This window comes from Colobus angolensis, unplaced genomic scaffold (assembly GCF_000951035.1).
Source record: "Colobus angolensis palliatus isolate OR3802 unplaced genomic scaffold, Cang.pa_1.0 Scaffold493, whole genome shotgun sequence".
Classification (NCBI taxonomy): domain Eukaryota; kingdom Metazoa; phylum Chordata; class Mammalia; order Primates; family Cercopithecidae; genus Colobus; species Colobus angolensis.
The window spans coordinates 1,846,448-1,857,873 of NW_012118410.1; the positions used below are offsets into that span (position 1 = coordinate 1,846,448).

The following is an 11,426-nucleotide window of genomic DNA, read 5'->3' on the forward strand; positions in this document are numbered from 1 at the left end:
AAAGAAAAGAAAGAAGGAAAGAAAGAAAGAGGAAGGAAGGAAGGAAGGAAGGAAGGAAGGAAGGAAGGAAGGAAGGAAGGAAGGAAGAAGGAAAGAAAACTTTCTGTTAAGAAAGTATCTAAAACAAAGCTAAATTAGTCCTAGCTTTGCTACTGATGAATTTTATGATCTTGAGCAAGTCATTTTGTTTTATTTTTCTGTGCTTTTCATTCTCATTTGTAACAAGAACGTTTCCTAAAATCTATGGTAGATGCTGCACCTTTATCTTAACCATGAATTTCATTTTAATCTTATGTTACTAGGTTTAGGGTTGAAAATCTGTATTCAATTAATTGGCTTCTTGGACTTGCTTAATATTCATCAGCTGAGAAGAAGTCATCTCTTTGGTGGAAGTTTAAGAAAAACGATTGAAATGTATTTATGGGTATCATCTTCTTGTTCTTTAAAATGCTGCTGTGAAGAATATGACATGGTAGTGATTATAATTCCCATTTTACAAATGAAACTGAGATGTGCATGCATACAGTATTTCCCATATGTTTTGTGCATTTTTCAAAACCGTAATTAAACATTTTCTTTATAACCCATGAGCCTATAACTGTCTATATATTTCTATGTCTCTTCCAACAAATATGGGACCCTTGAAGAAAATAATAATAATAGTAGTAATAATAGTTATTCTTTTGATTTTTATTATTTTAATTTATGTGTTACTAAGCACCAAGAAAAATATGTGATGCATAATAGACACATTTGTTTATTTATAAATGTCTTTATTAGAAAGCAAATACGTTACTAGCTAATCAAATAATTTCCGCCTCCCAAAATCCTGTGCTTCAACTACCAATTAAGGCTTTTACCTGGGTATTTAGATAATTGCCTTGAATTTGTTGCTATGAAATGAATGAAATCGATAATCCTAAAATTGATAAATGGGGATTTCTGAGAACCAATCCTCTTCATAAAAACATTAGTGTTCTATTTGGTACTACAATGCCTTAAGTTTAAGAGAGTAAAGTTTTCTGCAATACCAAAGGTAATTAAAATTATAATTTCTCATGTAAGTTAAGATTTTAAATGTTGTAGAGATTCATAGAAAACAATTAAACAGGAAAAAGAAGCAAATATTTCTATATAAATTTAGAATCTAATGATAACTCTCTGTTGCATAAGACAGTGACATTTTGACAAGGCTTTATGCCTTGTCTTGACTCTGGTTTTCAACTACAGCTTCTCTGAAAATTGACAACCTTCTCCTACTGACATGCTGCTTCCAACATATATCAGAACAGCATGTGCCATGAGTTTTTTTTAGTGGTTGTAGGTGTTCACCAAACTATTCTTTTCTGGATGTGGTTCCCTAGCTCTCTGTGTACTTACAAAAAAGTCGCTGAAAACACGACTTCTAGTAAGTCTGTTTATGAACCCATCACTCCAGTCACTGCTCAGTTATTGAAAATCCATGAAGGAGTTATTGTACATTAGCTCCCTATATCATAAGGGCAAAAATTTTAATACTCGGAGAAGGATGGCTACTGCCAAGCCACACGGTAGAAACATAAAATGGAAGCTGCCACCACCACCTATCCTATGAAGAACAGCTTCTTACAAAATTTGCAGCAAGATAAATGTAGTTGTAGGGTGATTTTGTGGCAAAGGAATCACAAAGAGTTCAAGCTTACTCAGAATAATGAAAGTGTCATTTTTTTTCATTTTTGGACTTCACTCTAATTCTATGCACATAATAGCTGTTTGCTAAATACTGATTAGTGACTTTAAAAATGAGTTTAATAACTCCATCCAAGATATAAAAGAAAAAATAAAGACAAAAATTTTTAAACATGGCAATTTGTGGCCATTTTGAGTAGTAATAAATGGCCTTATATTTTTTTAATAGGCTCCAAGATTACCACCATATCCTAGCACAAGGTAACAATTTATGTTCATGATAACTTGGTATATTCAAGGGAAGTGTCCATTATAATGAGCACTGTCTTTAAAAGAAGTTAGGGAACTTTACAGTAGTGTTTGCAAAGATCACCTCATAAAATGTTTTAAATGTAAATGTTGGTGTTTAAAGAGACCAACTCTCAAGTATAAAGTAGACAGCTAGAGAATCAAGGTTATGGGTAAACAAGGTTTTACTTGGATATTAACACTTTTTTTTATTACAAATAAAGTATCTCGTAACAATATCTGGCTTTTCTTCTGTCCACTCACCCACTCTTGCCAATAATATATGTTCTCTTGGCCAAAGTTCACATGTCTAACTTTGCTTGGATGTATCTTTCTTGAAACCAAAAGTCTTTGTCACACACTTCAAGATTCTCCATTACTCATCCTTCATGTCTATAAAGACTGATGTAATCACAGAATATTAGGACCTACTTCTGTCTTTATTATTAGTTCCTAGCCCAGACTATTTCCTCCAGATAAGCAAATCTGCTTTTCTTCCACACCAGGAGAGCACTTTCAATACTGCTTCTTTTACAAATGCTGTATTTCCAAACAAAACTCTAACCAAAATTCCCTTTTTTCCAGGTTTTCTCTATATAATTGCACCACCATTACATTCTTTCAGTTCCCTACAATTGAATAAACTCATGTTTATAAATGTCTATACTGTGATTGCTTTTACTTACTTTACATGTATTTAAACATCTTTACTTAAAGTCATCTGTTGTGATGATTTTTCATTTAAAGGACATATAGCCATTTATACACTTGCAAGGTAGTATAGTATGAGGAGGAAAAGCACTGTACAGGAGGAATTCATAATAGACTGAGTGAACACCAGAATTAGCCAGGTAGTTTGCTCATGAAAGAGCTTGAGACTTTACTTTTGACCCTTATCTTCTTTAGGTTTTAATGTATACAATTAAATTCCAGAGACACAAAGCTGGAATACTAAGATAAATTAAATAATCAAAATCCCAGAACTTACTGATGTTAGAAAGGCAGATTGAAGCTAATAATTTTACATTTAAAGGGAAAAAATTCAAGTCCTCCTCTTGAATCTAATGGTAACAGTAATAAAATTAATAACTGTTCAAGCATAAAAGGAAGGAGATATGGCTTAATAACAGCACTTTTGAAAAGACCTTGGGATGTTAATTGATGTAAGATCTACTCTAGTCAGCTATAATGGTAAGTGAAGTAAAAAATGGAATGCATGAGTGAAGAAACTGGAGAGGTATACTATAAAAGAGAGATTATTCATTGATGATAAATGTCACATGGAAAAGAAGCTTGAGTGTTTTGGATGACTGCTAGTCTTCAATGAAGAATTGGTGGAAACTTCAAGAAATCTGTTTTAGGTCATTATATAGAAGAACTGACTAAAAGTCAGGTGAAATTCTGTTCTCAATTTAACTCCTGTATACTCCTACTCTAATTAGAAACCCTAATCACAATTAGAAAGCTTTGAACGTGGGCAAGCATGTAACGTGATGTTCTAAGCATCTTTCATTAGTTGGTCTGAATAACCTTTCAAGACACTCCTATTTCTTACTATATGATCAAAAGTGCAATGTATTAAGATAATTTACTTTGAAGTAGGTTGCTTCAATCAAGACAAGAAAGATATAGAGAAAGTTGCTGTTACATAGGAAATATGATATTTAGTAGATATGAAATTATTAAAGGTAATTGCATTAACCAAAGTATGTATTTATGACTTAGGAGGACTTTTTTTCTGATGTCATTAGACTTTTTAATTGTTTTATATCAACTAAAAAAGTACTTCAAAAGGAAAAAATCAGATCTTGGAAAGAAGCTCAAAAACGACAATTTTATATAAAATGTAAGCAAATGTAAAAAAAAAATGTTGCACCAACATGAAAATCTAACTGGAAAGAAAAGTTTACCTTAAAGTGAATATTTTAATAAGGGAAGCAGCATCACTAAATTCATTATTATATCAATATTTATCTAAGTATCTGAGACAAAATACTAGAAGTAAGGCTTAAGATAAATAAATAGATAGATAAATAAATAAATGAATGTAACGAATGAAAATTTATCCACTCAAAAAAAAATCTTATAGCTACAAACTCAAAGAACATTTTTATTGGACTTATTCAATGCTTCGAATTTTATTAACTACAGCTATTTCTAAGTACTGTTTTCAGAAAATCGTTTGAAATGATAAATTTGTTTTTTGATAGGGAATCTGCATTTTATCAGAAGAACAAAATACAGTGTACTTGGCTGAGATATTCTTATCAGCAGTAGGCTATTTCTGTATTATATACTTAGTATATTTAAAGACTTACATTCCAGGTGGGCAGCTTGCTCCAAAGCACATTCAAATTGTATTTGTGGATAAGGCTCCATTACTCCAATATCCTGCTTCCCCCTTGACAGACCCATCTTAACATTTCCCTCCAGAGCCAATCATGAACAATTTCTGGAGAGTCTATTGCATTGCAGGTAACTTTATGTGTACTGATTTTCTTTTATTTTATGTAAGTTGATAATTGTCATGTTTCAAGTGTTGTACAAATAATACAATAAAAGATTGAAAAGAATGTAAAAGAATATAAAAACTAAACTGTAACTGGTTAAAATACAAAACAAAAGAGAAAATATCTCCAAGTTTAGCTTAAATGTAAAATACAGTAATATAAAATCAACTGTGCCATTCAAAAACAATATGATTTCAAGGTAATCTCACAATTAACTACAGAAATGAAGGTACACTAGTCCAGTCAGTGCTTTTGGTATTAACTATAGTTGGTTAACTTCTAATACAAGAAACGATGATAATGAATTGACTAGGGAATGGCTGATTTGGAAAGGAGAGGTAAAGGTCATGGGAGGCCCTAGAATTTCTAAGTCCTATGTTGCCAATATCCAGACAAACTGGTTTCCTTGCTGAATAGTGCTCAGATGACAGAGACAACCCTGATAAGTGGTCTTCACTGCTATTTGACAGGGAACTGTCACCAATAGGCAACCCCATCAGTCTGAAAGCAGGAAAATTACTAAATGATCCAAGAAAGTGCCTGTAGGCAGTACACTGTGGGGCCCTGAGAAGCAGGAGGGCAAAGCCTCAGGAAAAATGAATCTTCAGTGGGAGCTTACACAAAATTCCTTTCCAGATAGAAGGAAATAAATGCAATTTAGTTTTTACAGATGTTACATTTAATAAGAGAAGTAACTAATTCCCTTTGAGAAAAACAAGGTATTATATATAAATGGCAAAGTGAGTGATGTAATTGTTTGGTAATAAAATAAACACCACATATTGCTATGATGCTGTTCTGTGAACACAATGTAGTCTGGAATCAATTACTAGAATGGTACAGAGACATTGTCTTTGCCATACCACACCAATCAGAAGGCAGAAAGGAAACATAGTAATCCAAACTAACACATGGGCAAAATTGTAATATTAATCCTTTCTCAGCAAAATTAGTGAAAACAAGTTCAATTAATTTTCCAAAAACATAATTCTACTTCTCAGAAAGCAACCCACTATTAGCCACCTCTCACCAAATAAAATAATCTTATAATAAAATTATGGAAAATGAAAATACTGTTTAAAAATGATGAAATATTACTTCTTCCTGAAGAAATAATTTATACTTCTAATATCAATAAGCAATTATCTAGCTTAATGGGGGAAATATTATTAAATATTTAAATAAATCACATTCAATCTAGATTTTGCCATTCTCTTTGCCATCATCTTTGGATCTATCCAATGATGATATTTAACACATTTTAACTTGCTCTTTCAGGATGTTTCATGTAAGCAAGCACTAAAGGAAACTATGCTAAACATTAACATGTAGTAAAGTTAAATATTAAAATATAAGGAATTAACATCTGAACTTAAGCTTGTGTCTTTAAAAAGTAATGAATTTTTGTTCAAAAAGAAGTATGCAGTTCATGATTAAAAATCAAGCTTCAGAAGCATAAGTCAGTTGTTATCAAGTTATATCACAGCAGATAGATTTTTTCCAAAAGCAAAATCTGAAAATATAATGTGTAATTCTGTATCATTTATGTTTGTTCTGAAAATTCTGTTCCCTTTATAAAGTATACGTTTTCATTAATGATAACCATATAATCACTTCACTATGGATGCTGCCAATTTCTATAATCAAACCTCACACCAGTAACTGAATATTGTGGAAATATTAAAAGAATGTGGAGCTATGTCTATGGCTTCTTGAAAATCATTTGACTTGAAGAAATACGAATGCAGAAATACCAGCAAGATTGTCTTCTTATGCCAGCTTATATATGTGAATTGTCCTAGATGTTAATTTATAACCAGAGCCTCAGTTTTTTCATAAACCTACTGGGGGAATTAAGAGTAGCTAAGCTCAGAAATCCCCTTTTATTAAGCTGAAGAGAGTGTAGAAAATCTTTATATACAAAAATTTTTGAATATTCACATCCATAAGTTTCTGGAAAAATCAAAGCTTTTATTCTTAGGTTAATCTATTGCATTTTAGAAAGACATTATAAACCTAATATCTGCTATCCATTCATTAGTATTTTATAACTGATCTAACTTTCATTCTAATATGTAAGTTCATTGTGTTAGAAGAAAAAGACTAGAAACAAAAACTCAAATCCAACTGGTCACCAGTGTTATTTCTCATAAAACAGGATAATTCTTGGGGGAGTGAGGGAATCTGGACAATTTTAGCCTATTAAGTAAGAAGAAAATACATTACTTAAATTACTTACTTTTTCTTTGTAACTAAGGTACTCCAGAAGTAAAAATATAAGTTTCTGATATACTGAGGGAGATGACTGCATTAATTCTATATTCACAGGAAAGTTTTCCATATGTAAGAAGGGGTACAAGAGGACAAAACACCTTCAACTGTTCAAGAAAGATAAAGCCTTGAAGTCCAATTTGTGGAACAGTAACTTCTTTTTGCCAGTCACTCACATTGAATTAACTCCTTACACCTGGAAAGTCATAGCCGGTCACTGAAGAGCACTACAACACCTTGGACAAATAAGCGTTCCAAACACAAACTCAATATACGAAGGCAAACAAGTATCCAAATCAAATCTACTGCTGGACACTTTGCATGGAAAGTTTGATACCATTTCAGCTCCTACTATCCTCAGATATTCTATGGGGTACAATTTTCCTACACTATAGTTGTAAGGAAATGGGTGGGCAGTACTGAGAATGGTAAACTCCTTTCCCCACAGTGCTAGAAATAAACAGGAACAATACTATGATCCCAGGAACACATAGTACAATGCCCTGGCTTTCTCGTACCCTTCTTTCCCAAATATAATGCCTACCTTCGGTGTGGACTGCAGAGACATAGGTCCAATTGTAACGTTTGACTATGTCAAGCATGGCCCTTGCCTGCAAAGTGTCAGAAGGGACAACCCTCAGGAAGTATTTGTACAAAGTTTTGTCACTCAGGTCGATGCTTGTGGCTGAATAAGCGATCTGCGGGATGTCGAAGAGCTGGAGCAGGTTCTGCACTTGAATGGCTACAGAGCTGGAGCCCGGACCGATCACTCCCGCAATGGGCTTCTTAGTCCTGCCGGGGGGGAGGGACTGGCCGTCAGGCAGGCACCGGTTGAGCCCATCCTTCTCATCTCGAATGGAAATCAGAGAGTCCCTAATGAACTCAATGCTCTGTTCCAGAGCCACGGAAGAGTGCCAGCAGGAGTCCCGGATCTCACTGCCCAGGGTGATGTTGGGCAGAAGGACTGGGTCCGCGTTGATCTTATCCAACGTGTGGAACATGGCCTCCACCCTTTGGATACCATACTGCTCCCTGATCTCCCCACACTTCCTCTCGGGCACTTTCTCGGCCGGAGGTTGGTGATGGACTGAGAAAAGGGCTCCAATGATGACATCTCCGTCCATTCTGGCCACTGAGCGCTGAGACGACGCTCCCGCCAGCAACACTTTCCTGCCGGGGCTTCTGGGGAGAAGGGACACTTCCAAAAATATCGCTGGGAGAAAAACCAAGAGGAGCCCGACCATGGTGGTGAGGACGCGGTCCACAGCCTGCCAGCCGCGTTCCCACGCTGGTCCCGCTGCAGGCTCCCAGCGATCACCCCCGAGATGTCCAGCGCCGCCTCTCCCAGAGTGGTGCCCCTCGCCAACAATGGTCGTCCAAGGCCTTTGCCTCCTCCACCACCGCCTCCTTCCCCTTCGTCCCCTCCTCTGGGTCCTCCACGACCGCCTCTACAAGCTGTAGGCAGGCGTTCGTAGGGAAATTCGAATCCCCGTTCTTCACCGGTGCATCAAGGTACATTGATAAAGAGTACAGTAGAAGTCGTGTTGGCAGCGGTGAGCTGGATGCTGCTGACAAAAGACAGAGAAAAATCACCGCCTTGTCATCAGAGGACCTGTGTTAAAACTCTGGGGTCCGTGATGTTAACAGTTGCTTGCCCGTTTCATTTCGGCACATCCTGATATCGGCTGCAGGAACAGCTTGGAACGCAGCTGTGGTCACTGAGGAAGGCGGGGTGTCCTATCCCCTCAGTCCTCACGGGTCCGAGCGGTGCAGAGCCCCGCCAACTCGCCCGCTCCTCCAGCCTTAAGTCTTTTCCTGGTCCCCTAAAACCTATCATGCCTTCTTACTTGGAGGGCGGTGGGGAAGGTGAGCAGAGAGGAGGGGAGGAGCTAGGTCCTTCAACCCAAGAGAACTTTCCGGATTGGAAAAGATCAACTTTTTTTCCAGAAGAAAATTTGGAAACTGATTGTAAAGGTGGAAGTGCGACTTTAAAATAAACGTAAATAAGGGATGCACCTTTTACTTTAATTTTGAGGGGTTGAAGAAATCCTGACATACAATCAACTGTAAATTTAAATTTGCCAGCTTGAAGGAAATCCATATTAGTTACTAAGGCAACGCCTGGTAAAGTCTCCGTATGGAGGAGTTTGGTATGTTTCCCCTCTAGGAAGTCAGGCTTGCTGTGTATGTTCAAGAAGAAGGGGTGCAGATAAGGTAACTTGTTTCCCGCAGTGGGTGGACGGGTTAGAGGGGGTCCTGCGCTCTCCTAAATCGGGAGCTTTGGGGTTTGCATAGTTGCTAGAAAGGGAACGGAGGGGAGCTTTCGGGTTGCTCTCGCCGCAGCAGCCTGAAACATGCCGCCTTCAGGACCCTGGACAGTGCTTGGTCCAGCCAGCCATTCCCTGGCAGGGCCTGCAAGGGACGCTTTGACCAGTGAGTTGCAATTCCCTGACCCGCTTTGCTCTTTCAACCTCCCTCCTCTGCGTTCTTTACCCATACACACACACACACACACACACACACACACACACACACACACACACACAAACACAAACACACACATACACACTTCCCTCCACTCGAGTCCCTACCGCCCCTCGGCCCTCATTCTCGTCACCTTGCACCGCTTCTGCAGGTATATATATCCAAACCCACCCGCTTGAGGACAGAGGCGCCAAATCTCAGCCGCCTGCGGGGCTGAAGTTGGCTCCCTCTCCCGTTCCTCCCCTGCTCCCTTTCTCAAGGTGAGAGTAAACGAAAAGGTGGCTATGGGAGCGGGCGAGGGGAGCACAGGAGGTGAGGCAGAAAAAGAAGAAAGACAACCCAGGCACCCATGGGTCCCGACCCTTCCTGAGGATACAGGACGAAAAGAAATACATAAGCGAGATTGCGCCTGGGACCGAGAGGGAAATCTGATAGACTGGGACTTTGTCTGCCATTGTGGGTTGGTTTCACCCGAAGAAGTGTCCGCTCACCTGAGTCTGGAGGGCATGGCTTGAGACGTACCTGAGTACCTGAGTCGGGGTAGCCAGTGCTATGGTCCCGGAGCCAGAGAACCGTGGCCACGCTCGGCTTGCAGACGCCTCAGCTCTAATCCAGACGGTGCAAAGATGCGATCTGGGCTGTACACTAGTGCCCTCTTTCTTCAGCACTATTTTACCGCAAGGGAAAAAGAGGGGGAGGGAAGAAAGAAAGAAAGAAAAAAAAAAAAACAGGTCACTCAAGGCTTGTCTATTATCTCACGCATAAAAATCAGTCGTTTGATAGAGGGAGGAGGGGAGACAAGCTAGGGGAAAGTGGGGAATATTAATTCCTTTACTATATGAGGGGTCGCATAGAAGCTGCCAGATATGTGAACAGTCAGACAATCTGGCCAAAGAAGTGAAGAACTGCCTAAGCTGCTTTGGGGTAGATATCTTTGTATATATCTCAGGGACTCAAATATATTTTCTCTCTCTGCAAGTAAAGTCCCTACAGAGGGAAACAGAGTCTAAATACATGTATAGACATCTAAAGAAAGGCTCTATTAGTAGATTGCAAGGGAAATCAGGAAGAGGCTGCATAGGGTGAGAGAAGAATAAGGACAGGCATGCCCATCATGAATTAAGGTATGCCAAATGAAGAGAGGCATATTGTGGATGTATTTTCAGGTCAAGATGTAACTAAATTGAGAATGAGAGTCAGGTCACATGGAAACACTGGAGTGACAAACAGTTATCCAAATTCCTCCCAGGCGGTCATCACCTTCCCTACAGGTCTATGGTGTTACTCCTTACTGCGTGAAAAGTGGAAGTTAAATCACATTCCTCTGGGAACATGTTGGCTGAGCAGAATGTGACCCGGCTTTTTCAGGGGAAAAAGACAAGTGACAGTGTGTCTTCCTACTCTTGTTCAAAGCTTTCTATTTATGTCATCTGCAGAGCAGAGAGATCAGCTTACATTGGTCCCTTATGGGTCAGCTTATAATCACCTTGCTCGTGTCATTATTAAATTATGGAATGGTGCCATGTCAGACTGGAGGGGACAAACCACATAAGGCAGTTTCAAATACTCTTCAGTGTGTTCCATGAAACTTAGGAGGGAAAACAATAACTCTAGTCAATAACAAAAGGTCTTTCTCATGCTGGTTCTGATCTTTTTTCCCTAAGTATCAGAGTTTTCTTGATGTTTTTTAGACAGCCCAAAGAATATGCTTTTTCTATTTCCACAAACAATGCACTAAACAACATTCACATTTTTTAGACTAGATGATCTCAATGCGGGAAGTAGTCACATGTTTACATAAGGAAAATGGGAAGAGGTAAGTTCTGATCATCACATCTGGGACTAAATGGTTCTCTGCCTCTACCCTAGGAATATGTCTGTTCTAAGTACAGCAAGTCACAGGTATGTACAGTGTGCCATAGTATCTGACTTCCTCTAGTAGCCACTTAAGTGCAATTTTAGATAATTCCATTAGAGTGTGATAAGTTCTAAACATTATTTTCCTATAATATTTCATAGATACAGTGAATGTGCAAAGATTTGTGTGCATATATAAACCCTTAATTTTTTTATTTTATTTTTTTATTTTTATTTTTTATTATTGTACTTTAAGTTCTATGGTACATGTGCATAACGTGCAGGTTTGTTACATATGTATACTTGTGCCATGTTGGTGTGCTGCACCCATTAACTCGTCAGCACCCA

General features: G+C 38.2%; 1 protein-coding gene across 2 annotated transcripts in view; it reads right to left on the reverse strand.

Annotated features, from left to right (window-relative positions):
• GRM1 (glutamate receptor, metabotropic 1) overlaps positions 1-9,890 on the reverse strand; it is a 485,478-nt gene extending 475,588 nt beyond the window's left edge. Inside the window, exons 1-2 of one of the 2 annotated variants that reach the window (XM_011959442.1) lie at positions 9,744-9,890; positions 7,282-8,305 (exon numbers count right to left, since the gene is read on the reverse strand). In XM_011959442.1, coding sequence (XP_011814832.1) covers positions 7,282-7,981 — 700 coding nt within the window. In that variant the 5' untranslated portion in view covers positions 7,982-8,305; positions 9,744-9,890. Of the gene's footprint in view, positions 1-7,281; positions 8,306-9,712 lie in introns of both variants that reach the window. The other variant, XM_011959443.1, reaches the window with a different exon arrangement.
• Between the last annotated feature and the right edge of the window lie 1,536 nt (positions 9,891-11,426).